The sequence below is a fragment of the Oryctolagus cuniculus genome, chromosome 10, assembly GCF_051225735.1.
Source record: "Oryctolagus cuniculus isolate XC-2025 breed Fujian yellow rabbit chromosome 10, ASM5122573v1, whole genome shotgun sequence".
Taxonomy (NCBI): domain Eukaryota; kingdom Metazoa; phylum Chordata; class Mammalia; order Lagomorpha; family Leporidae; genus Oryctolagus; species Oryctolagus cuniculus.
In genome coordinates this window covers 325,322-351,000 of record NC_142876.1, presented here as the reverse complement: position 1 = coordinate 351,000, position 25,679 = coordinate 325,322, and the positions used below count along the sequence as shown (strand labels likewise).

General features: G+C 57.1%; 1 protein-coding gene across 7 annotated transcripts; it reads left to right on the top strand.

Annotated features, from left to right (window-relative positions):
* The first annotated feature begins 73 nt into the window (after window positions 1-73).
* RBFA (ribosome binding factor A) lies at window positions 74-15,892 on the top strand. Of its 7 annotated transcripts, none has more exons than XM_089304938.1 (8): window positions 167-367; window positions 2,567-2,744; window positions 5,109-5,148; window positions 7,504-7,672; window positions 8,802-8,914; window positions 13,763-13,847; window positions 14,238-14,311; window positions 15,480-15,892. In XM_089304938.1, exons 4-8 carry the CDS (start codon window positions 7,526-7,528, stop codon window positions 15,628-15,630), a joined length of 570 nt encoding a protein of 189 aa, XP_089161064.1. In that variant the 5' UTR covers window positions 167-367; window positions 2,567-2,744; window positions 5,109-5,148; window positions 7,504-7,525; the 3' UTR covers window positions 15,631-15,892. The 7 variants fall into 7 exon arrangements, with proteins under 7 accessions (XP_089161062.1, XP_051696406.1, XP_089161065.1 ...); XM_089304937.1 differs by having other exon boundaries at window positions 7,496-7,672; XM_089304936.1 differs by lacking the exon at window positions 2,567-2,744 and having other exon boundaries at window positions 74-367.
* Window positions 15,893-25,679: the final 9,787 nt, after the last annotated feature.

The window sequence follows — 25,679 nt, the reverse complement described above, 5'->3', positions numbered from 1 at the left end:
CTGCTGTTGCTCCGCCCACACGGCGCCCCGTCGGCGCCCCGCCCACCACTCGGCGCCCCGCCCACACAGCGCCCTGTCGGCGCGCGACCGGAGACGCCGATGTCGCCCCGCCCACACGCCGCGCAGCGCACGACGGGAGGCGCCGCTGTCGCCCCGCCCACACCTCGCGCCTGCGCCGTCCGCCTCTCCGCACAGCTCCGGACATGTGGGCGCCCGCCGGCGGGCGGTGGGGACTCCGCTGCGGGCTTAGGGCGCTGCTCGGCCGTTGTGATGCGTTGCCGTTGCCCGGCTCGGCGCGAGGCGTGTGCGTCACCGCTGTCTCTTGCGGGAGCAAAAACTTGCTCAAGAAATTTGCCTCGAAAGCCAAGTAGGGCGGTGCTCTGGTGGGGGCGGTGTCAGGGAGTGGGGGGCGGTGTCATGGAGCGGGGGCCGTGGGGGGCGGTGTCAGGGAGCGGGGGACCGTGGGGGTGGTGTCAGGGAGTGGGGGGCCTGTGGAGGGCGGTGTCAGGGAGTGGGGGGCGGTGTCAGGGAGTGGGGGGCCTGTGGGGGGCGGTGTCAGGGAGTGGGGGGTGGTGTCAGGGAGCGGGGGGCCTGTGGGGGGCGGTGTCAGGGAGTGGGGGGCGGTGTCAGGGAGCGGGGGGCCTGTGGGGGGCGGTGTCAGGGAGCGGGGGCCGTGGGGGGCGGTGTCAGGGAGCGGGGGGCCTGTGGGGGGCGGTGTCAGGGAGCGGGGGACCGTGGGGGTGGTGTCAGGGAGTGGGGGGCCTGTGGAGGGCGGTGTCAGGGAGTGGGGGGCGGTGTCAGGGAGCGGGGGGCCTGTGGGGGGCGGTGTCAGGGAGCGGGGGCCGTGGGGGGCGGTGTCAGGGAGCGGGGGGCCTGTGGGGGGCGGTGTCAGGGAGCGGGGGCCGTGGGGGGCGGTGTCAGGGAGCGGGGGGCCTGTGGGGGGTGGTGTCAGGGAGCGGAGGGACCGTGGGGGGCGGTGTCAGGGAGCGGGGGGCCTGTGGGGGGCGGTGTCAGGGAGCGGGGGCCGTGGGGGGCGGTGTCAGGGAGCGGGGGGCCTGTGGGGGGTGGTGTCAGGGAGCGGAGGGACCGTGGGGGGCGGTGTCAGGGAGCGGGGGGCCTGTGGGGGGCGGTTCAGGGAGTGGGGGACCGTGGGGGGCGGTGTCGGAGAGTGGGGGGAACTAGCGGGGCGGTGTCAGGGACTGGGGGGCGGTGTCAGGGAGTGGGGGAAACCGACGGGGCCGTGTCAGGGAGTGGGGGACCGTGGGGGGCGATGTCAGGGAGTGGGGGTGGTGTCAGGGAGTGGGGGTAACTGATGGATCCGTGTCAGGGAGCGGGGGACCGTGGGGGGTGGTGTCGGAGAGTGGGGGGAACTGGCGGGGCCGTGTCAGGGACTGGGGGCCGTGGGGGGCGGTGTCAGGGACTGGGGGGCCGTGGGGCCGGGGCATCCCAGCGGCGGCTGTGGCGAGGCGGCTCCCGGGCTGGGGGTGCCCCGTCTCCCTGCTAACTGGGGTCCACCACTCTGTGCTCTGTCCTGTTCTCTGTGGGGCTGACACCGCCGTGTGTTTTAGGATTTCTCTTTCTGCCTATTGACAGGCAGGGGGAGAGGCCTCCCGTCCCACCCGGATGCCCGCCACAGCCCAGGACTGGGGCGAGCCCGGGGCATCCCTCGTGGCGTCTTGACCTCTGCACCACGCGCCATCCCCAGACAGTTCAGACTCTCCCGAACCTAACGGGTCACCGTGAATGTAAGCTTTTTAGGACGCAGCCGGTAAAGGCTCCGACTGTGGCTGGTTCGAGTCTCGGCCGCTCCACTTCCAATCCGGCTCCCTGCTCACGACCTGGGAAAGCAGTAGAAGATGGCGCAAGTGCTTGGGCCCCTGCACCTGCGTGGGAGACGCGGCTGGAGCTCCCGACTCCTGGCTTCAGCCTGGCCCAGCACTTTATGTACTGAAGACTTGTTTATTTGGAGGAGAGAGTGATAGAGCGAGTGGCTCACTCCCCAGATGGCCCCGTGGGCGCACCACCAAGGCCAGCAAAGCCCATCCTGGTCTCCCGCGTGGGTGATGGGGACAGTGGGCCAGTCTGCCATTCCCGGCCCATTAGGGAGCTGGAGTGGAAGCGCAGCGGGAAAGTCTCCTCCAACCAGAGCTCCAGCTGGGTGCCAGCACTGCCGGCGGCAGCTTAGTGCTCTGTGCCGCGACTTTGGCCCCTTCACAAACTGTTTAGAACAGGTTTACAGGTAGTTCCCCGTGCCGCACGGTCTCCTAGGGCCGCTCTGGTTGGAGTCAGGTGGGTGTGGATCCGTGCTTGCCGCGCGTCCTTAGCTCTTCCCTTCTGCTCTGTCGCTGGCCTGGTCATTTGTTTGGTTTCTCTCACAGCCAGACACGGGTTATGGATTCCCCGGGGAACCTGCCACCTACAGAATTGTCAGAGTGTAGACCTCGGCCAGCAGCCTGGCCTGTGCCTGTCCGGTTTCTGCACCGTGAGCTCTGTGGAGATGCCACCATGTGCAGCCCACACCGCCCGTGCACGCTGGGAACTCTGCGCCTTCTCTCCCCTTGCCTAGCGTACTCCTCTCAGCGTGGACACAGGCGTTAGAATCAGCGGCGCTGTCCCCTGCTCAGGCTGCCTCGGGAGTGCTTCCAGCCCGGGTGTCACTCTCAAACCATCACCGTGTTGCTGTGTGTCTTCTGTCACTCTCAGCTGTGTGTGTGAGCGCTCTCTGGACTCTGGAATTCTGTGGTGTGAGCACAGTCTAGGTTTTGCACTTGTGTGCACTCTGGGTTTTGCACATGTGAACACTGCGTGTGTGAAATCTATTTTGTGTGTTGAGTGCTCTGGGTTTTGTACAATTGAGCACACTGGGATTTGCACGCGTGAGCACTCTGCACGTGTGAACTCCGTTTTATGTGTTGACTGCCCTGGGTTTTGCGTGTGTGAGCTCACTCTTTCTTTCTAGCATTGCAAATTGCTCCAAGTCTGTGTTGTGTTTTTTTTCTGCCTCAGCTCTCATATCAGCTGTTTCTCCAAGGAGTCTTTTTTTCCCCCTAATTTTTAAAGATTTGTTTATTCTGTTGAAAGGCAGAGTCAGAGAGAGAGAGATTGATTGATTGATTGATTGATTCACTCCCTAAATGGCTACAACAGCTGGAGCTGGGCCCATCTGAATCCAGGAGCCAGGAACTAAGGGAAGGTCTCCCATGTGGGTGTAGGGGCCCAGGCACATTGGCAGGGAGTTGGATCAGAAGTGGAACAGCCAGGACTCAAACCAGTACCCTTATGGGATGCCAGTGCCGCAGGCAGCAGCTTTACCTGCTGTGGCACAGTGCCAGCCCCATCTCCAGGGAGTCTTGGTCCTTTTTTTTTTTTATACTTTTATTTAATGAATATAAATTTCCAAAGTACGACTTATGGATTACAATGGCTTCCCCCCCATACTGTCCCTCCCACCCACAACCCTCCCCTTTCCCACTCCCTCTCCCCTTCCATTCACATCAAGATTCATTTTCGATTATCTTAATATACAGAAGATCAGCTTAGTATACATTAAGTAAGGATTTCAACAGTTTGCTCCCACACAGAAACATAAAGTGAAAAATAATAGATGATTTTTTTTTTAATGATGATGAAATCAGATCAGACCTATTGTCATGTTTAATCCCAGTGAGAGTCAACTTGGGAATTGATAATTTCTTTTTTTTTTTTTTTTTTTACAGAAGATCAGTTTAGTATGCATTAAGTAAAGATTTCAACAGTTTGCACCCCCATAGAAACACAAAGTGAAATATACTGTTTGAGTACTCGTTATAGCATTAAATCTCAATGCACAGCACATTAAGGACAGAGATCCTACATGAGGAGTAAGTGCACAGTGACTCTTGTTGTTGACTTTACCAATTGACACTCCTGTCTATGGCATCAGTAATCTCCCTATGCTCCAGTCATGAGTTTCCAAGGCTATGGAAGCCCTCTGAGTTCTCCGACTCTTATCTTGTTTAGACAAGGTCATAGTCAAAGTGGAGGTTCTCTCCTCCCTTCAGAGAAAGGTACCTCCTTCTTTGAAGACCTGTTCTTTCCACTGGGATCTCACTCACAGAGATCTTTTTGCCAGAGTGTCTTGGCTTTCCATGCCTGAAATACTCTCATGGGCTTTTAAGCCAGATCCGAATGCCTTTAGGGCTGATTCTGAGGCCAGAGTGCTATTTAGGACATCTGCCATTCTATGAGTCTGCTGAGTATCTCACTTCCCATGTTGGATCACTCTCCCCTTTATTTATTCTATCGGTTAGTGTTAGCAGGTACTAGACTTGTTTATGTGCTCCCTTTGACTCTTAGTCCTTTCATTATGATCAATTGTGAACTGAAATTGATCACTTGGAATAGTGAGATGGCATTGGTACATGCCACCTTGATGGGATTGAATTGGAATCCCCTGGTATGTTTCTAACTCTACCATTTGGGGCAAGTCAGCTTGAGCATGTCCTTTTTTTGGGGGAAGTGCTGATGGAAGATGTGGTCTGTGTGCTTGTTGCCAGCAGCGTGTCTCTCGGCCCCCTCTGGCGTTGGTACTGAGTCTCGTGTCTGTTTGTTCCTGTTGGTAACGGTCTCCCTTGCTCACGGCCGCACGGCTCATCCTAGCCTCTCCTTCCTTACCTGTACCTCCAGCCCCACCCGGGCCTTGCTGCCACCGGGCCCGTTCCCTTAGCTTATGTGCGTCACAGAGGTGCAGTTGCTAACCTGCGCCTCCAGGAGAAAAGCTGGGTCAGTGAGTCTGGTGCTTGCGTTTGTGCATTTTCCAGTGTTATCACAAAATACCTGGGGCTGGGACTTCGTAAATAGAGTCACTGAGCTCACACGCCCGCAGTGCAAGGACATGAGGCTGGTGGACCACATGTGGACAGTGTCCTGGAGGCCTCCGTTCACGCAAGAGAGCACTGGGCTCCCAGGAGAGCGGCGTCAGCTTCTTCTGAGGGTGCAACCAAAGCCCAAAGCTCCTAGCATCACCACCCTCGAGCCGGCGCCCATGTGGGATGCCAGCACTGCAGACGGGGCTCCCCCTGCTGCAGCACCGTGCAGTCCCGGCATGTGATCCTGTTTTCTCCCCTTAGGAAGAAGTTTTGGTACGAAGGCCCCTCCTTGGGACACTTGGTAAGTGCAGAGCCGCCAGGAGGGGCCTGGGGTCTGGTCTTCTCACTGCGGTCCTGGTGGTAACAGGGACTTGAGCCTTTCCAAAAAAAAATGCTGACATGGAAGCTGTGCAGCCTGCCATCCGATCCAAGTCTCATATGCTTACGTCCGCCGAGTTCAGTGTGTGCGCGCTGTCAGCAGTCGAGGCTGAGGCTCCCTTATCTGAAATCTTGGGAACAGGAGAGCTTCGGGCTTTTGGTTTTTTAGATTTTAGAATGTGTATTGATAATGAAGTATTTTGGGCATGGAACTCAGTCTACACTAAGATTTGCTGTGTTTCACGTGCGCCTTATGTACGTAGCCTGTAACGATTTTTTAGAAAGATCTATTGAAAGCAGAGTTAGAGGTAGAGAGATCTTCCGTCTGTTGTTTTGCTCCCCAAATGGCCGCAATGACCAGGGCTGCTGGGCCAGCCTGAAGCTAGGAGCCTGGAAGTCCATCTGGGTCTCCCACGTGGGTGCAGGGGCCCACGCACTAGGACCATCTTCCACTGCTGTCCCTGGCCCGTTAGCAGGGAGCTGGATCGGACGTGGCACACTGGCCCTGGAAGCAGCGCTCGGGATGCTGGGATCGCAGGCGCCGCGTGATCCACAGTGCCGCGTGCCCTCCCCAGCCGGTGGTGGTTTCGTGGTGTTAGCATGCCTGCATGTGGACCGGGGCCTGTCACAGGGGGTTAGGTGCGGCGTATGTCACGTGTGGCATCACGCCAGTGCTCAGAGTTGGATTTGGGTTTTTGCATTAGGGATTATCAACCTGTACACTAAATGGCTCCTGTTGGAGAAACAGACCCATGTGTACACTCAAAGCCAGTGAACTGTATATTTGATAGGGTAAGTTTCACGATATGTGGAAGAGCTTTGTTGAAAGAATGTGTGCTTTTAACCTTGGAGAGGGGCCTCGTGATACCGGGAGGGGCCAGGCCCGTAAAGCAGCGGCGTCCTGCCAAGCGCCCCATGGCTGGGAGGAGCCTTCACAGCTGCTGTGTGCGGCCATGTGCGGCAGTAGTGTGTCGTGAGGCAGTAGTGTGTCGTGAGGTGGTAGTGGGTCGTGTGGCGGTAGTGTGTCGTGAGGCGGTAGTGGGTCATGAGGCGGTAGTGGGTCGTGAGGCGGTAGTGGGTCATGAGGCGGTAGTGGGTCATGAGGCAGTAGTGGGTCATGAGGCGGTAGTGTGTCGTGAGGCGGTAGTGGGTCATGAGGCGGTAGTGGGTCGTGTGGCGGTAGTGTGTCGTGAGGCGGTAGTGGGTCATGAGGCGGTAGTGGGTCATGAGGCAGTAGTGGGTCGTGAGGTGGTAGTGTGTCGTGCAGCGGTAGTGGGTCGTGCGGCAGTAGTGTGTCGTGAGGCAGTACTGTGTCAGGCAGTAGTGTGTCGTGTGGCAGTAGTGTGTCGTGCGGCGGTAGTGTGTCGTGAGGCAGTAGTGTGTCAGGCAGTAGTGTGTCGTGAGGCAGTAGTGGGTCATGCGGCAGTAGTGTGTCGTGAGGCGGTAGTGTGTCGTGCGGCGGTAGTGTGTCAGGCAGTAGTGTGTCGTGCGGCAGTAGTGTGTCATGCGGCAGTAGGGTGTCAGGCAGTAGGGTGTCGTGCGGCGGTAGTGTGTCATGAGGTGGTAGTGTGTCATGCGGCAGTAGTGTGTCGTGCGGCGGTAGTGTGTCAGGCAGTAGTGTGTCATGCGGCAGTAGTGTGTCAGGCAGTAGTGTGTCGTGCGGCAGTAGTGTGTCAGGCAGTAGTGTGTCATGCGGCAGTAGTATGTCAGGCAGTAGTGTGTCGTGCGGCAGTAGTGTGTCAGGCAGTAGTGTGTCATGCGGCAGTAGCGTGTCAGACAGTAGTATGTCGTGCGGTGGTAGTGTGTCAGGCAGTAGTGTGTCGTGCGGCAGTAGTGTGTCATGCGGCAGTAGCGTGTCAGACAGTAGTATGTCGTGTGGCGGTAGTGTGTCAGAGAGTAGTGTGTCATGCGGCGGTAGCGTGTCAGGCAGTAGTGTGTCGTGCGGCAGTAGTGTGTCGTGCGGCGGTAGTGTGTCGTGCGGCAGTAGTGTGTCAGGCAGTAGTGTGTCATGCGGCAGTAGTGTGTCAGACAGTAGTATGTCGTGTGGCGGTAGTGTGTCAGACAGTAGTGTGTCGTGCGTCAGTAGTGTGTCAGAGAGTAGTGTGTCATGCGGCGGTAGCGTGTCAGACAGTAGTATGTCGTGCGGCGGTAGTGTGTCAGGCAGTAGTGTGTCATGCGGCAGTAGTGTGTCAGGCAGTAGTGGGTCGTGCGGCAGTAGTGGGTCGTGCACGTGGGCAGCCCTGGCCTTACGTGTGCTCCCTTCCATGGAGACCTCCAGGTCACCCAGGCTGGAGGCCCTGATGGCGAGAACCGCTAGGAAGGCCCGGAAGGAGGACCACGTGCGCCTGAGGGCCCTGGACGGCCTCCTCCACAAAGCACTGGCCGAGCTGCTGAGCACCCCTGAAGTGAGCCAGGAGATCTGCGACCTGTGCGTGGAGGTCTCCAAGGTAGCCTGGGCAGCAGAGGGTGGTGCGCTGGGACCGCAGGCCTAGGGCTCGCTTGTCACACAGTCGTCAGTGGCTGCTGAAGTCACACGAAGTCTGTCATCCAATTCTTTTTTTTTTTTTTTTTGACAGGCAGAGTAGACAGTGAGAGAGAGAGACAGAGAGAAAGGTCTTCCTTTTCCGTTGGTTCACCCTCCAATGGCCGCCACGGCTGGCGCGCTGCGGTCGGCACACCGCGCTGATCTGATGGCAGGAACCAGGTGCTTCTCCTGGTCTCCCATATGGGTGCAGGGCCCAAGCACTTGGGCCATCCTCCACTGCACTCCCTGGCCACAGCAGAGGGCTGGCCTGGAAGAGGGGCAACCGGGACAGAATCCGGCGCCCCGACCAGGACTAGAACCCGGGGTGCCGGCGCTGCAAGGCGGAGGATTAGCCTAGTGAGCCACAGCGCTGGCCCCTGTCATCCAGTTTTAAAGACGGGCCCCGTGCGTGGTGCAGGGGGTCAAGCTGCCACCCGCAGCACTGGCATTGAGTCCTGGCTGCTCCACTCCCCATCCAGCTCCCTGCTGATGTCCTGGGAGAGCAACAGCAGATGGCCCAAGTGCTTGAGCCCCTGCCCCAACGTGGGAGACCTGGATGAAGCTCCTGGCTCCTGGCTTTGGCCTGGCCCAGCCCTAGCTGTTGCCTGTTGCGGCCATTTGTGGAATGAACCAGTGGATGGAAGATTGATCTCTCTCTCTCTCTAACTCTGCCTTTCAAATAAATAAATAAGTCTTTAAAAAATTCTGAAGACAGAGGGCACCTGTGTTGAGTGTGAAAGCAGCCGGTTTCTCTGCTGCTCGGACCAAGACGGGGCGGGTCCGAGGGTGTGCCGGAGGCGGGCATCTGTCCCTCCCTCATGTGAAGACAGTGGAGGCCGCTCCCTCCGGCTGCTCGGGGTTTGCCAGGAGGAAGTACGGCAGCTGGGCCCTTCTGTGAGCGTCCCAGGGCAGGTTGGGAAGGGTTGGTTGCTGTGGGCACCCCGCAGCCACTGACGGCGGCCCTGGCCGTGTGGCACCAGCTTTCCTGGGGGACAGGTGTCAGGAGCTAACACGTAAACCAAACAGTAACGGTGGCGCTGTGCGGGTGTCAGGTCTCTGTCTCCCCAGACCTCTCAGCCTGCCGTGTGTACTGGAAGACCACACTCTCTGCTGCCCAGAACCAGCGCATAGAGGCCGCCCTGCGGAGGAGCGCCGCACACATGAGGTGACGTGGCGCGTGCTCGCGGCGCTCCCACAGGCGGTGGCCTTGCGACTTCTCATCGCGTGAGAACGTTTGGCAGCGTTTCCTGAATGCTGTAGTTTGCGTTTCATACAGGCCATAACTTAGGTCTGTGCTTCTCCAAGTACGGCCCCAGGGATCCGGGGACGCTTGCGGGCGAGGGGTCGGTGAGGTAGATCTCCCAGGTGGTGCCTATCGTCCGTGCAGAAGCCCAGGGAGGGACTCGGCACTGGTGCCGCTCGACGTGGGTGCCGTCGCCGCGTTTCCTCACCAGTGCCCTAGAGGAAGGGGCGGAACTCCCCCGTCTCACCGAGACGGGAGCCTTGAGCACAGCTCCCTAGTGCCCTGTGCGATCTCGGCAGCCTGCCGAGACCCTGGCCGGGAGGCTGAGGAACAGACTAGACTGGCTGTTCGCTCCGGTGTTGGCAGGAACCCTGTCAGAAGGGAGGGCCTGAGCCGCCCCTTCAGGGCAGCGGTGGACCGGAACTGTGGTGATAAATGTCAGCTTTCGGTGAAAGTCAGGATTTTAGAAAACTCCAGTTCACCGCGGTGACCTTGACAGGTGGGGTCGGTGTGGGCGTTAGCAAATCTGATCACCTTTGTCAGTGTATTGCAAACTGCGTAGCTCACGGCGTTGTCCCGAAGGTTCGCGGCAAGGCACCGCTGGCTGCTCATGGCCTGTGCACACTGCGGCTGGCCGTGTGAGCCGCAGACAGAGCACACTTGTCTATGAAGCTGGATTTCTTCTGGTTTAGCCAAGACGAGGACAGAACGCAGAGTGATCGTGAGGTTCCTGCTGCTTCCACCAAGCAAGGCCCCAGGCCAGGTGCAGATGCAGGGTGCCATTCTCCTGGGCAGTGCTGTTAGATGTGCAGCTTTGTTTGTTAAAAATGTCTTAAGGCGTATCTGATTTGATCCAGTTCTCCATTTATGGCTTGGAAAGCAGAAGAAGATGGCCCAAGTGCTTGGGCGCCTGCACTCCAGAGGAGACCCGGAGGAAGCTCGTGCCTTCAGATCAGCCCAGCTCTGGCCGGTGCAGCCATTTGGGAAGTGAAGCAGTGATGGAAGACCTCTCTCTCCATCTCTCCCCTGTCTGTAACTCTACCTCCCAAATAAATAAAATCTTAGGAAAAACAACGGGGGATGCTGTAGAGGGAGTTAGAGAGCGTGTAACAGGCAGGTCTGGGGAGCCATCGGCTGGGCCCTGCATCTCCAACACTGAGGACAGAGCTGACGGCTGATTTGAAAGGCACAGTTACAGAGGGAGAGAGAGAGTGAACTCTTCCATCCGCTAGTTCGCTCCCCAAACGCCTGTGACAGCTAGGGCTGCGCCGAACTGAAGCCCGAGCTTCTTCCTGGTCTCCACGTGGGTGCAGAGGCCCTGCCACTTGGGCCGTCCTCCACTGCTTTCCCAGGCCGCAGCAGGGAGCTGGATTGGAGGTGGAGCAGCTGGGACATAAACCAGCAGCTACACAGGATGCTGGTGTCAGAAAGAGTAGCGTGACTGAGGACACACGACGCTGGCCCTGAGAGCAGTTTCAGATTTCTTTCTTTAAGTGGCTTCACAAAGACAGGGCTTTTGAGTTCCTGATGTTGACTTCTAGCATGGTAAACGCTGGAGTGGGGAGCACAGCAGCAGGGGCTCTTGGATCCGCAGCCATCAGCTCTGTCCTCAGTGTTGGAGATGCAGGGCCCAGCCGATGGCTCCCCAGACCTGCCTGTTACACGCTAACTCCCTCTACAGCATCCCCTGTTGTTTTTCCTAAGATCTTATTTATTTGGGAGGTAGAGTTACAGACAGGGGAGAGACGGAGAGAGAGGTCTTCCATCACTGCTTCACTTCCCAAATGGCTGCACCGGCCAGAGCTGGGCTGATCTGAAGGCACGAGCTTCCTCCGGGTCTCCTCTGGAGTGCAGGCGCCCAAGGACTTGGGCCATCTTCTTCTGCTTTCCAAGCCATAAATGGAGAACTGGATCAGAAGAGGAGTAGTCGGGACAAGAACTGGCGCCCATGTAGGGTGCCAGCGCCACAGGCCAAGGCTTAGCCTGCTAGGCCACAGCAATGGCCCAGGCTGGTAACACTTGAATGCTAATTCTCTGAGGGCACAGGCGGGGCCCTCAGCAGGTGCACTGGCGGTTTAGGCAGTTGGAGTTCTGATGCATTTTCATCCCGTTTGAGGTATGGCAGTTGCCCATAGAAGACTTTTTGGGGCGAGGGGTTTGATTAATTGTTTTCCCAGAAACCTTTTATTTAATGAATACAGACACTGTGCATTTCATAAGTACACTTCAGGAGCAGTGATTCTCCCCAGTGTACCCACCCTCATAGGAGACTTTCGTGGGCTGACATTTTCACTTTTTGAATAGGACAATAAGCAAATCTCATTTTTTGCCTGTAAGGTTTTGTGTAGTGCTCAGGTACCGCCATGACTCCCCCTGAAGCTTTGGGTGACATGTGCTGTGTCCCCTGACTGCTGTGGGTGACATGTACCGTGTCCCCCACTGCTGTGGGTGACATGTGCTGTGTCTCCTGACGCTGTGGGTGAAGTGTGCCGTGTCCCCTGACCTCTGTGGGTGACATGTGCCGTGTCCCCTGACCTCTGTGGGTGACGTGTGCCGTGTCCCCTGACGCTGTAGGTGACGTGTGCCGTGTCCCCTGATGCTGTGGGTGACGTGTACCGTGTCCCCTGACGTGTGGGTGACGTGTGCCGTGTCCCCTGACCTCTGTGGGTGACGTGTGCTGTGTCCCCTGACGTGTGGGTGACGTGTGCCGTGTCCCCTGACGCTGTGGGTGACGTGTGCCGTGTCCCCTGACCTCTGTGGGTGACGTGTGCCGTGTGCCCTGACGCTGTGGGTGACGTGTGCCGTGTCCTCTGACGCTGTGGGTGACGTGTGCCGTGTCCCCTGACGCTGTGGGTGACGTGTGCCGTGTCCCCTGACGCTGTGGGTGACGTGTGCCGTGTCCCCTGACGCTGTGGGTGACGTGTGCCGTGTGCCCTGACGCTGTGGGTGACGTGTGCCGTGTCCTCTGACGCTGTGGGTGACGTGTGCCGTGTGCCCTGACGCTGTGGGTGACGTGTGCCGTGACCCCTGACCTCTGTGGGTGACGTGTGCCGTGTCCCCTGATGCTGTGGGTGACGTGTGCCGTGTCCCCTGACGTGTGGGTGACGTGTGCCGTGTCCCCTGACCTCTGTGGGTGACGTGTGCCGTGTCCCCTGACAGCTGTGGGTGACATGTGCCGTGTCCCCTGACGCTGTGGGTGACGTGTGCCGTGTCCCCTGACCTCTGTGGGTGACATGTGCCGTGTCCCCTCACAGCTGTGGGTGACGTGTGCCGTGTCCCCTGACGCTGTGGGTGACGTGTGCTCTGTCCTTTGACCTCTGTGGGTGACGTGTACCGTGTCCCCTGACGTGTGGGTGACGTGTGCCGTGTCCCCTGACCTCTGTGGGTGACGTGTGCCGTGTCCCCTGATGCTGTGGGTGACGTGTGCCGTGTCCCCTGACCTCTGTGGGTGACGTGTGCCGTGTCCCCTGACGCTGTGGGTGACGTGTGCCGTGTCCCCTGACCTCTGTGGGTGACGTGTGCTGTGTCCCCTGACGCTGTGGGTGACGTGTGCCGTGTCCCCTGACCTCTGTGGGTGACGTGTGCCGTGTGCCCTGACGTGTGGGTGACGTGTGCCGTGTCCCCTGACGTGTGGGTGACGTGTGCCGTGCCCCCTGACCTCTGTGGGTGACGTGTGCCGTGTCCCCTGACGCTGTGGGTGACGTGTGCTCTGTCCTTTGACCTCTGTGGGTGACGTGTGCCGTGTGCCCTGACGTGTGGGTGACGTGTGCCGTGTCCCCTGACGTGTGGGTGACGTGTGCCGTGTCCCCTGACCTCTGTGGGTGACGTGTGCCGTGTCCCCTGACGTGTGGGTGACGTGTGCCGTGTCCCCTGACCTCTGTGGGTGACGTGTGCCGTGTCCCCTGACGCTGTGGGTGACGTGTGCCGTGTCCCCTGACGCTGTGGGTGACGTGTGCCGTGTCCCCTGACGCTGTGGGTGACGTGTGCCGTGTCCCCTGACGCTGTGGGTGACGTGTGCCGTGTCCTCTGACGCTGTGGGTGACGTGTGCCGTGTCCCCTGACGTGTGGGTGACGTGTGCCGTGTCCCCTGACGCTGTGGGTGACGTGTGCCGTGTCCTCTGACGCTGTGGGTGATGTGTGCCGTGTCCCCTGACGTGTGGGTGACGTGTGCCGTGTCCCCTGACGCTGTGGGTGACGTGTGCCGTGTCCCCTGACGTGTGGGTGACGTGTGCCGTGTCCCCTGACGTGTGGGTGACGTGTGCCGTGTCCCCTGACGTGTGGGTGATGTGTGCCGTGTCCCCTGACCTCTGTGGGTGACGTGTGCCGTGTCCCCTGACCTCTGTGGGTGACGTGTGCCGTGTCCCCTGACCTCTGTGGGTGACGTGTGCCGTGTCCCCTGACGCTGTGGGTGACGTGTGCCGTGTGCCCTGACGTGTGGGTGACGTGTGCCGTGTGCCCTGACGCTGTGGGTGACGTGTGCCGTGCCCCCTGACCTCTGTGGGTGACGTGTGCCGTGTCCCCTGACGCTGTGGGTGACGTGTGCTCTGTCCTTTGACCTCTGTGGGTGACGTGTGCCGTGTGCCCTGACGTGTGGGTGACGTGTGCCGTGTCCCCTGACGCTGTGGGTGACGTGTGCCGTGTCCCCTGACGTGTGGGTGACGTGTGCCGTGTCCCCTGACGTGTGGGTGACGTGTGCCGTGTCCCCTGACACTGTGGGTGACGTGTGCCGTGTCCCCTGACGTGTGGGTGACGTGTGCCGTGTCCTTTCAGGCACCTTCTGATGGCCCAGCAGACGCTGCGCAACGTGCCTCCAGTCGTGTTTGTTCAAGACAAAGAAAGCGCAGCCATGGCCCAGGTAAGACTTTCACATAGAGCTTTGGAGCAGGCTTTGGAGCCGTGTTCGGGTGCTGCTTGGGTACCCTTATGGAGGGTCTGCCCTGGGGTCCTGGCCCTGCCCCCAGTTCCGGCCTCTGGCTCACACACACCCTGGGAAGCAGCGGTGAGCCCAGCACTTGGGTCTTGCCGCCCACAGGGGAGGGCTGGGTGGAGTCCTGACGGAGATGTGGGTTAAACGCAGCCTGGGGAGCGAGGCCTGCACTCTGACAGGCCCTGGTCGGGCGCATGAGCGGAAGGGGTTTTGAGAGGCCCAGTGAAGAGGTTGTGGCTGGGACACGGGCTCGGGGGCTGGAGCCCCTGGGTGCGGGGTGGGAGGAGCCCCTGCTGCTTCAGCCCTGGTTCCTTTCAGATTGATCAGTTGCTGGCAGCCGCGGACTTTGGACCCCCAGCTGGAAGAGCCGCCTCAGGGCAGGACCGTCTCAGGTAGCCACAGGGACATGTGTGTCAGGTTCCTGCTGACTCCAGGCGTGCGGGTGCTGGTTCCATGGCACTTGCACAGCTCTGTGTCGCAGTCCCCTTTGCTCGCCTCTCTGCTCCCTGGCCCAGCCTGCATCCGCACAGCAGCCCCTGTTGTCTCCGGGCAGTGTTGACCTGCGAGGGCCCCTGGGACTGCTGTGGGCCTCCTGGGCTCCCAGCCGTGTTGTCACACTGTGTGGCTCTGTGAGGGCAAGACAGCAGCCCGTGTTCTGGTGGGGGAGGCTGCAGGCACAGCTGAGCAGATCGTGTCCAGGAAGGAGCATCAGGAGGTGGGGCTGGGGGCTTGTAGGGCACAGGGTGACCTCTGAGGAAACAACAAAGCTTGCTGGCGGGTGTGAGCCCGCAGGACATGGTGTTGGTGGGGGGGCCCGTTGTGGTCTTGGGCAGCCAGAGCAGCCACAGCATCCGCAGCCCAGGTGCTCAGCTGGAAGTGTGTGGTTTAAGCTCCTGCTGTACCAGAGCAGAGGACCAGCCAGCGGGTGAGAGGCAGGTGGGGGCCAGTCCTGGGGCTGGAGGCCTTCCCGGGCGGACTGTTGCAGGTGTGGGTGGCCCGTCCTACTTGTGACCTGCCAGGAGTCTGTCCAGCTGCCTGCTGTGCTGACCAGGCCTGAGGGAGACACATTGACCGGGGGGTGCCTGGCGGAGCAGTTGGGGTGCAGGTTGGGACGCACACGTCCCATAACGAGGTGCTGGGTGTAGGTCCCAACCTAGCTTCCTGCAGATGGGCTCGTGGGGTCCCTGCCAGCCCCGGAGGAGACCCAGGCCGGTTTCCAGCCCTGGCGTCTGCAGGTGTCTAGTAGTGAGCCTGTAGACAGGAGGTCTCTCTCTTTCTGTGTCTGACTCTGTGGCTCTTTGCTTTTCAAATACATTAAATAAGTAAGATTGTCTTTAGAAAAAGTGCACTTAGTGTTGGTGCAGCTGGCTGTGCCAGGGCTGTGCCGGCCGTGCCCTGACAATGGAGGAGACCGAGACCAGACTGCTCTCCTCACTGCCCTCTCTTGCTCCTGTCACAGACACCCAGGAGAGCTCTCGCTGGGTGCAGTAGGAAGGGGGGTTGCTGTGGTTGTGGGCGTGGCTTGTGCTCCTTGTGAAAGCTTTTCCTCTCCCCTCCCAGGAACCCCGACTCCCCATCCCTCTGTGACACCCCAGCACCTGCCGTGCATCCGAGTCTCTGTGGCATCGATCATGAGGCGCTCAACAAGCAAATAACTGAGTACAAACGGAGAAAGGAGAAAGGGCGGGGCACAAGCCAGCAGCTGAGCTGACGGCAGGGAGCAGGGAAAGAGGCCCGAGCCCCACGCCAGCCACCCCTCCCCAGCAGAGTGAAGACCACCTGGGTTCAAAGGTCAACCCAGGAGGTGAGGAGAGGCCCCGCCTGGGCGAAGCCTCCGCTCCCGGTGTCTGCAGAACTGCTCGTTCCCTGCTGCTTTTCTGCCACCTGAGTGGACTCCCACAGAAAAGTCGCTGTTGCTTTTTCTCGGTGTATAATTAAGGAAATAAAGGCCATCATGTCATGTAAAATAAAAATAGCGTTTAAGTCTAGCACAGCAGCTCCACCTGTAGGCGTGGCTGAGTCAGCTCCCAGGGGTTCCTGGTGACCCCGTGGCCCCCACCTTGGCTCTTGGAGGAGCAGCGGACTTTGTGGGCCCGAGCTGGCTGGCGTTCAGGCCTGGTCTTTGTTTCTGAGGGGCCGGTGACTGAGACAGAGACGTCCGAAGCCTCCGGGGCGGCAGCCTCTGGGCACCAGAAGGAAGCACACCTGCTGTGCCTGGGAAGATGGTTCTGGCTCCGCCCCCTGCCCTACTCCCAGCCTCTCTCAGTTCCCAGCTGGGTGGCATGGGTCAGTGTGACCTCTGTCAGTGCAGAGGCATCAGCGCTCGCCGTGTCCCTGTGAGAATTAAGGCAGCGGGGGAGCCTGTGGTAGGCCTGCGCTGAGCAGGTGCTCACGAGTGGGGCTGTCGTCAGTGTGGCAGGGGAGGAGGCGGGGCTTCAGATCCGGGAGGGCAACGAGGCCACCACAGTGATGACCAGCGGGACGCAGGTGGTTTTCCCTCGCTGGTCCCCAGACACGTCAGCAGCCCCGCACGTGGCTGGGTGGATGGCAAGCGGGGGACCCCCTTCCTCAGGTTGCGTTCGTGCACTCATGGCACATGCAGAGTGCACAGCACGCGTGTTCCGGCTGAGGTGGACTGGGCTCACACCATAAGCAGGTGGCCTTGCCACAGTGTGAGTGCTGTGGTTTTCACACTTTGGTGCCTTGTGTTGGTGACCTTGCTGCTTATAAAAGAATCCCTTAGCGTGGTGTCCCTGGTGTGCCGATGAGCTCTGTGGCCTGAGTCACAGCAGCGCTGACGGAAAGTGGTGTTGGGAGTTCCTGAGGCCGTCCTGGGGGACGTTGTGTGGGCTCTGCGGCTTGGGGCAGCTGTCTTTCCCGAGTGTCAGATACGCTGGGCGCTAGCACAGCTTAGGCCACCCAAGAAAGCGAACCGTTCCAGTGGAGCCAGGGCCCTGTAACGGGACGTCCGGACATCCGGGGGAGTGCGACACTGAGCATGGGGGAGGCTCTTAACCCCAGGTCTTGTGTTCAGAGCCGTGGGTAGCAACTACACCACATCTCAGAACTCAGGGTTCACGTCCGCTCCGATCCTGCAGGCCCGTGGGAATAAATCGGGGCTGCGAATCACTTAGCTGAGGCATGTTTGTGCCCTCTCAGGTGCCTGTGTTCAAACCTGAGAATTTCAGGATGGTGGGAGCCGAGGGAGGAGCCACGCCGATGCCAGTTGACCTCAGGCCCTTCGAGGCCGGCAGTGGTCCCAGGGTGTCCTCGAGCGGAAGACCCTGTCCAGAACACGGCACCGTGTCCTCCCGCCGCGCTCCCAAGCCTCTTGCCCGGGAGCAGCACTCCAGCTCCTTGAGCCCCTGGCCCTCCTGAGGACGCCTCCAGCTGTCCATGGACGTCTGGTGTTTCGTCAAGGCTGTGCCTAGCGCTTGCCTCGGGCAGGAAGGCGGAGCGGCAGGGCTGTGTTCTCTGGAGTCCTGGCTGTCAGTGCCTGGTGAGGGTCTCGTGATGAGCTGATCGCGTCGTCAGCCTTCCCCACGTAGAGCTGAGGTTTGCTCTGCAGTTGGCAAGTGTGTTCCTGTCCCGGCCCTTGGCCCGCCTCCTTTTACTCAGTTTACTCAGCACAAACTCACCCGATTTCCTTAACACTGTTCTGTTACTGTGTTCGTTTATCTCATTGCTAAAAATGTCTCCGGTTTGGCCATGTACTATGCATGTACTTTATTTTTTTCATGAAAATAGACTGATACTAGTTGTTAGAACTTGCCCAATAGAATCCTAAGAGAATGAGACGTCAGTTCCAGAAGAGCTATCCGAGAGGCTGGTGGTGTGGCCTAGTGGGTAAAGCTGCTGTGTGCAATGCTGGCATCCCTGATGGGTGCTGCTTTGAGGCCCGGCGGCCCCACTTCTGATCCAGCTCCCTACCAATGGCCTGGGAAAGGCAGCTGAAGATGGCCCAAGTGTCTGGGCCCCTGCCACCCACATGGGAGACCTGGATGGAGTTCCTGGCTCCCGGCTTCAGCCTGGCCTCTCTCTCTCTTCCTCCCTCCCTGTGTAATTCTGAGTTTCAGATACATCAATCTAAAAGGAAAACAAAAACCAGCCAAAGCTTTACCAGAAAAACATACAGGAAAGCTTGACCAGAGATTCCACTTATTTATTTATTTGAAAGAGTTACATAGAGGAGAGGCAGGGAGAGAGAGCTCTTCCATCCGCTGGTTCACTCCCCAGTTGACTGCAGCGGCCGGAGCTGCGCCGATCTGAAGCCAGGAGCCTCCTCCGGGTCTCCCACACGGGTGCAGGGCCCAAGGACTTGGGCCATCTTCTGCAGCTTTCCCAGGCCAGAGCAGAGCTGGATCAGCAGTGGAGCAGCTGGGACTCGGACCAGTGCCCATGTGGGATGCCGGCACTGCAGGCAGCAGCCTTGTCCACTACACCATAGCGCTGCCCCCAGTGATGCCCTTTGACCACAACAGCCCTGCTCCTTGCTCTCATCAAACAGGGGCAATATTAGAAATTTTCATGGGAAATAATTAGGCATTTAACTTACTGTCCTATTTGTCTTTTCTTTTTTGTTTCCTACTCTTAAAGAATCTCTAAAGGCATCATTTTTTTCTTTAATTAGTGGAAAAAAGGCTACAGTGACAAGGTCACGTTCCCAGGACGCTAAGTTCTTTCAGGATGAACTATGTGGTTGGTACCATACTTATAAGAGTGTCTTGAGCTTGGCAAAACTTATTTTGAAAAATAAAGTTTATAATTTTTATCTTTTAATACCATCCTCAACATACTTTTGGAAGTTCCTTCAAGTTAATGAAGGAACAGTTATTATATCCCTGGGGAGCTTTTCTGAGGCATACTATCCCTGAAGACTCCTGTGAGGAACACTATATCCTTGGGGAGCCCCTGTGAGAGCTGTAATACCCAAGAGAGCTCCTGGGAGCACTCTCGTCCCCCTGGACAGCTCCAGGGAGGGCACTCATCCCCCGGACAGCTCCTGGGAGGACACTCGTCCCCTCGCACAGTTCCTGGGAGGACACTCGTCCCTTCAGACAGTTCCTGGGAGCACTCTCGTCCCCCTGGGCAGCTCCAGGGAGGACACTCGTCCCCCCGTGCTGCTCCTGGGAGCACTCTTGTTCCCCTGGACAGCTCCTGAGAGAACACCTGTATCCCTGGACAGCTCCTGGGAGGACACTCGTCCCCTGGACAGCTCCTGGAGGGACACTCGTCTCCCTGGACAGCTCCTAGGAGAACACCTGTATCCCAGGACAGCTCCTGGGAGGACACTTGTCCCCTGGACAGTTCCTGGGAGGACACTCGTCCCCTGGGACAGTTCCTGGGAGGACACTCGTCCCCCTTGACGGCTCCTATGAGGACACTCGTCCCCCTGGATGGCTCCTGGAGGACACTCGTCCCCCTGGACAGTTCCTGGGAGGACACTCGTCCCCCTTGACGGCTCCTATGAGGACACTCGTCCCCCTGGATGGCTGCTGGGAGGACACTCGTCCCCCTTGACGGCTCCTATGAGGACACTCGTCCCCCTGGATGGCTCCTGGAGGACACTCGTCCCCTCGGACGGCTCCTGGGAGGACACTTGTACCCTAGACAGCTCCTGGGAGGACACTTGTACCCTAGACAGCTCCTGGGAGGACACTTGTCCCCTGGACAGCTCCTGGGAGGGCACTCGTCCTCCTGGATGGCTCCTGGAGGACACTCGTCCCCCCATATAACTCCAGGAAGGACACTCGTCCCCTGGGCAGCTCCTGGGAGGACAGTTGTACCCCAGACAACTCCTGGGAGGACACTTGTCCCCCAGACAGCTCCTGGAGGACAATCATCCCCCTGGACAGCTCCTGGGAGGACACTCGTCCCCCTGGACAGCTCCTATGAGGACACTCGTCCCCCTGGACGACTCCTGGGAGGACACTCGTCCCCTGGACAGCTGGGAAAACACTCGTCCCCCTGGACGACTCCTGGGAGGACACTCGTCCCCTGGACAGCTGGGAAAACACTCGTCCCCCTGGACGGCTCCTGGGAGGACACTTGTACCCTGGACAGCTCCTGGGAGGACACTCATATCCAGGAGAGCTCCTGTACACATCTTTTTCACAGTGGGAGGTTTCTGCAGGTGCCCAATTTGATGTCTCTCTTACCCTGGCCTGAGGGTGTTTCTGAGGCGGGCACTGTGGTCCAGTGGTTCACAGCTAGACCTGTTTTGTGCTTTCTCTTGGAGTACCAACAACTCTTTTTTTATGATTTATTTATTTACTTGAAAGAGTTACACACAGAGTAGGAGAGACAGAGAGGGAGGGAGGTCTTCCATCTACTGGTTTACTCCTCAGTTGGCTGCTACAGCTGGAGCTGTGCTGATCCAAAGCCAGGAGCCAGGAGCCTCCTCCAGGTCTCCCAGGCAGGTGCAGGGATCCAAGGACTTGGGCCATCTTCTACTTCTTCCCCAGGCCATAGCAGAGAGCTGGATCGGAAGTGGAGCAGCCAGGACTCAAACTGGCACCCTTATGGGATACTGGCACTGCAAGTGACAGCTTTACCTGCTATGCCACGGTGCCAGCCTTGACCAACAACTCTTAGGAAAGGACTCCTCAGGTTTGACCATGAGGTGGTAAAGACACTGCCCACACACATGAAGGCAAGAAAAGCTAATGTGTTATGTTGAGGGGAGGGAAGTAGACCCCCGTGGATCTCAGGAGTGGGAGTTGTACATGGCTGTGGACCAGTGGCCTCTTGGTGCAAGGCCTTACTGTCCTGGTCTAAGGGATGGAACCCTCTTCCTCCTCCAAGACGCAGTAGGACTGAAATGCTCCAGGAGAAGGTTCCCCCACGACCCCGCGTGGCCTCATCAGCCTGTTCTCACTGCTCGCTCTGCTTCCTCTCAGTAGTCGTCTTCACAGAGGTGAGTACTGTTGGGGCCAGCAGGTCTGAGTTCAATGCCCAGCGAGGTGTAGCAAAGCCCCGTTACAGAAAGGGGATGTTTTACATCACTGCTTGAGTGACGCATTCAGATACCGAGTGTGTGAGAGCTCACCGTGCTTACTGCGACCAATGGGCTGTCTGCAAGGAAATCAGAAACGAGAGCCCCAGCTTCGTCGCGTCTTAGACCTTCTGCTCCGTCTTCCCACCGTGACCAGCTCTTATTAGACGAGTCCTGCGGAGTAGGGAACCATTTGTTGCCGTCTGGAGCTAACCTGGGCTCCTGCCGTTACAGGTCTGATTCCGGAATGAACATAACACGCAGCAGCAGGCTGCTGACCACATCTGTGCCTGATGCTTTCAGATCTTCTCTCTCACTCTTGGATGTTTGATTGCAGTGGTCTCACTTGGGCTTGTTGAGCTGCTTGGATGTGTAGGTTTAGCTTTCATGAAATTTGGGAAGCCTTTGGCATTGTTTGTTGAAGTATTTTCTTCCTCCCTTCTCCCTCTGCCGGGGTTTCTGGCTCCTGTAGCTTGGCGTGCTGACAGCGTTCTGTGGGTCCTCAGACGCACACCGGGTAGCTTCAGCCGGCTGCTCGGGTTCACCGGTGTCTCTTCTGCCAGGTCTCTCGTGAACTGCTCACTCCAGCTCTTGCACGTCACAGCACGGGAATCTCTGCTTGGCTGCTTTGTGCAAGTTGTGCCTGTTGGCCGACAGACCCTGCAGTTCACCAGCTCACGTGTTTTCCTCCTGAGCACCCCAGGGCCCTGGTTCCCTTCCGTATCTCCAGTGTTTAGGGCAGGTGTGTTAAGGCCTCCATCTGTCGTCCAGCATCTTGGTTCCCTTGGGGAAGGTCACGTTGATTTCTCTCCTCCTCACCCCCGTGAGTCGGTTGTGTTTCCCCATTTCTTTGGATGCTTTGAAAATTGTTCAGCCCAGAAATTTCGGGTTTCGACAGTGCTGAAGCTGCATTCCCTTCTCTCCCACATACGTGACGCCTCGTGTTGAGGGGTGCAGTGGTCTCTGTCGTGACTCCAGGACTAGACCATTCCAGAAGCCGTAAAGTACTTCTCAGATTTTAAAAGCTTGATCCTACAAAGTGTTTCCCCAGATTGTTGTGGAATGAAGCTAGAAATGAGTGACACAGAAGAGGAGGAAGCTTTGCCAACAACAGAAATTAAAAAACATGGGGCCGGCGCGTGGCTCACTAGGTTAATCCTCCACCTGCGGCGCCGGCATCCCATATGGGCGCCAGGTTCTAGTCCCAGTTGCTCCTCTTCCAGTCCCGCTGTCTGCTGTGGCCCAGGAGGGCAGTGGAAGATGGCCCAAGTGCTTGGGCTCTGCACCTGCATGGGAGACCAGGAGAAGCACCTGGCTCCTGGCTTCGGATCGGCGCAGCTCCGGCTGAGGCGGCCATTTGGGGAGTGAACCAACGGAAGGAAGACCTTTCTCTCTGTCTCTCTTTCTCACTGTCTATAACTCTGTCAAATAAAATAATAATAAAAAAGAAATTAAAAAACATACTACTATTCAATCAATGAGCAGAGAAAAATCACCAAGGGAACTAGAAAATACTTTGAGACGAATGAAAAAAAAAAAAAAACCACAGCATAAAGCCAAAACTCATGAGAGAGACTTGAAGGAAGCAGACAGCTGGTAGCACTGCACGAAAACAGAAGAAAGAGCTCATTTCAACTTAACTTTGGACTTGGGAGCTAGAGACAAGAGCAAACTGCTTAAACCCAAAGCCAGCAAAGGGAAGGAACCAGTGACTAGACGATGTGAATGAAAGACAATAGAAAAACAACAATGAACATAGCTAAGCTGTTTTTGAAAAGATAAAGTGGACAGACTTAGCTAGAGTGAGAACAGAGTGGGTGCCAGCAGATGAGAGACTGCTCCCCCCGCCTGACAGAGGCTGGAAGCGCGGGAGAGACAGCCGTGAGCGGTTGTGTACCACATATCGACTACATGAATTGCCAGTGTGACACAGGAGGAAACAGAAAGCCTCAATAGACCTATCACAAGTGGAGTGCATCAGTCTTCTCACAGCAAAGCCAGGGCCAAACCTTAACCCAATCCCATCAAACTCTTTCAGAAAACAGCAGAGGTGGGAACACTTCCTAGCACATCAGTGAGACAAAAGTGAACAATACCGGCCGGCGCTGAGGCTCACTAGGCTAATCCTCCACCTGATGAATCTTCAAAAATAATAAAATTTCAAAAATAATACCTAGGTACAGAGTTAACCAAGAAGGTGAAAGACTTGAGTACTGAAAACTACAAAACACGGCAAGAATTTAAGGCCTAAATAAATGGAAAGACATCCTGTGTTCAGAGTGGAAGACCATATTTTTAAAGTGGCAGCACTCTTCACATGATCCACATATTCAAGTCCACCCTTATAAAATTTCCAATGATCTTTTTTGCAGAAATGGAAAAACTGATACCCAATTTAATACAGAATTTTGAGGGGCCCTAAGTGACCAGAAACATTGAAAAAGAAACGTAAGGTGGGCATGTGGCGTAGCAGCTGAGTCAGCACTTGAGGTGCCTGCATTTCGCGTTGCCTCGTCCAGGTCCCAGCTCCACTCCTGATCCAGCCTCCTGCGAATGCGCACCCTGGGAGGCAGCAGGTGGTGGCTCAAGTACGTGGGTCCCTGCCACCCATGTGGAAGGCCTGGACTGAGACTCAGGGTCCTGGCTTCAGCCTGGTCCAATCCTGGCTAGAGTTGGCATTTAGGGAGAAAACTGTGGATGGAAGATCTCTGGGGGCTGGTATTGTGGCATAGCAAGTAAACCACCGCCTGCAATGCCAGCATCCCACTTGGGCGCCGGCTTGAGTCCCAGCTGCTCCGCTTTTGACCCAGCATCCTGCTAACCACCTGAGAAGAGTGCCCTTGCCCCCACGTGGGAGACCCGGAGGGAGCTCCTGGCTCCTGGCTTTGTCTGGCCCAGCTTCAGCTGTTATGGCCTTTTGGGAAGTGAACCAATGAAATGAAGATTTCTCTGTCCGTCTCTCCCTGTCTCTCTGTAACTCTTGACTTTCAAATAAATAACACAAATCTTTAAGAAAAACCTGTGTTTCTGTGTGTGTGTCTCCTTAAAATGCAATGAAAATAAATACTTTAAAAGCAAAACAAAATTGGAAGACCACACTTCCTGATTTCAAAACCTACTGCAAACATGAGTAACCATGCAACATGGTTCAGGCATATGGCGCAACATGATAGAAACGAGAGGTCAGAAATAAAACCATACTTTTGTGGCCCAGGGCGCCGAGCCCGTCCAGTGCAAGAGGAAAAGTCTCTCCAAGTGATAATGGACAGTTGATATCCCATGCAAAATAAAGCTAACTCTCTACCTCACTACACAAACAAATTAATTCAGAAGGGGTCACCTAACTATAAGAGCTGAAGTGATACATGGACGTAACTCCCTATGACCTTAGATTTGGCATTGCATTCTTAGTTTTGACACAAAAAAAATGAACAATAGAATATTTAAATAAATTTGTCTTTAAACAGGAAAATTTTGCACATCAAAGGACATTATCAAGAAAGTAACCAATTGGAGAAATATTTGCAAAGCATATGTTAATAATGTGTAGTATCAACAATATATAAAGAACTCATAAGATGGAACAACAAAACAACAGCCCAATTTAAAAATGGCGAAGAATCGGGCCGGCCCTGTCTAAAGGAAGAGACACACACTACCAGGAAGTGGATGGAGAGGAATCTCACCTCCCTGAGGGTCAAGACCACAGTGGGCTACTTCACACCCATGAGAGTGAGATAGCAAACCGTGCGGTGCGCAGGGCGCAGGGACATGGGCACCCGTGCACTGCGGCTGCTCTGGCACACAGCTCGGTGGCTCCAGGGCTAGCCTCGGGCGGGTGCCACGCTGGGGGGCCTGGCTCGGCCCTGCAGCCCCGCTCCTGACCCAGCTTCCTGCCGACGCAGACCCTGCCAGGTGGTGATGCTGGCTCCAGTAACTGGTTTCCGGCCACCCGAGCGGGAGGCCTGGACTGAATTCTGGTTCCTGTTGTGGGCCTTTGGGAAGCAACCAGAAGATGGTTTCTGTCCTCAAATAAATTTTAGGAAAATAATTTTAAAAATTCAAACACAGAATGACAGTGTGATGCAGCAGTTCCATGCACAGACACGCAGATTGCAAAAAGGAAACTTGCACATGAGTGTTTATCTTTTTTTTTTAAAGATTTATTATTTTTTTGAAAGTTACACAGAGTGAACTCAAGGGGCTTCCGTAGCCTAGACAGCTCACAGCAAGAGTCTCGGGTGATTGCTGATGTCATAAATAAGAGTGCCAATTGTTAAATCAACAACGGGAGTCACTGAGTACAGGCTCCCCACGTAGGCTCTCTGTCCTTAATGTGTTTTACTATGAAACTTAAAAACAACACTGCTAGTCGAACAATGCCCTATACCTTGTGCGGTTGTGTGAGTGCAGCTTGTTGAAATCCTTGCTTAGTAGGCCGGCGCCACGGCTCACTAGGCTAATCCTCCGCCTTGCGGCGCCGGCACACCGGGTTCTAGTCCTGGTCGGGGTGCCGGATTCTGTCCCGGTTGCCCCTCTTCCAGGCCAGCTCTCTGCTGTGGCCCGGGAGTGCAGTGGAGGATGGCCCAAGTACTTGGGCCCTGCACCCCATGGGAGACCGGGATAAGTACCTGGCTCCTGCCATTGGATCAGCGCGGTGTGCTGGCCACGGTGGCCATTGAAGGGTGAACCAACGGCAAAGGAAGACCTTTCTCTCTGTCTCTCTCTCACTGTCCACTCTGCCTGACAAAAAATAAAATAAAATA

Bases quoted from the DNA above. Each gene is read 5' to 3' on its own strand.
- RBFA (XM_089304936.1), top strand. From the start codon at position 100: ATGTCGCCCCGCCCACACGCCGCGCAGCGCACGACGGGAGGCGCCGCT. The intron at 7,673-8,801 runs GTAGCCTGGGCA...TGCGGGTGTCAG, and splicing joins TGTGCGTGGAGGTCTCCAAG to GTCTCTGTCTCCCCAGACCT. The intron at 13,848-14,237 runs GTAAGACTTTCA...GGTTCCTTTCAG, and splicing joins AAAGCGCAGCCATGGCCCAG to ATTGATCAGTTGCTGGCAGC.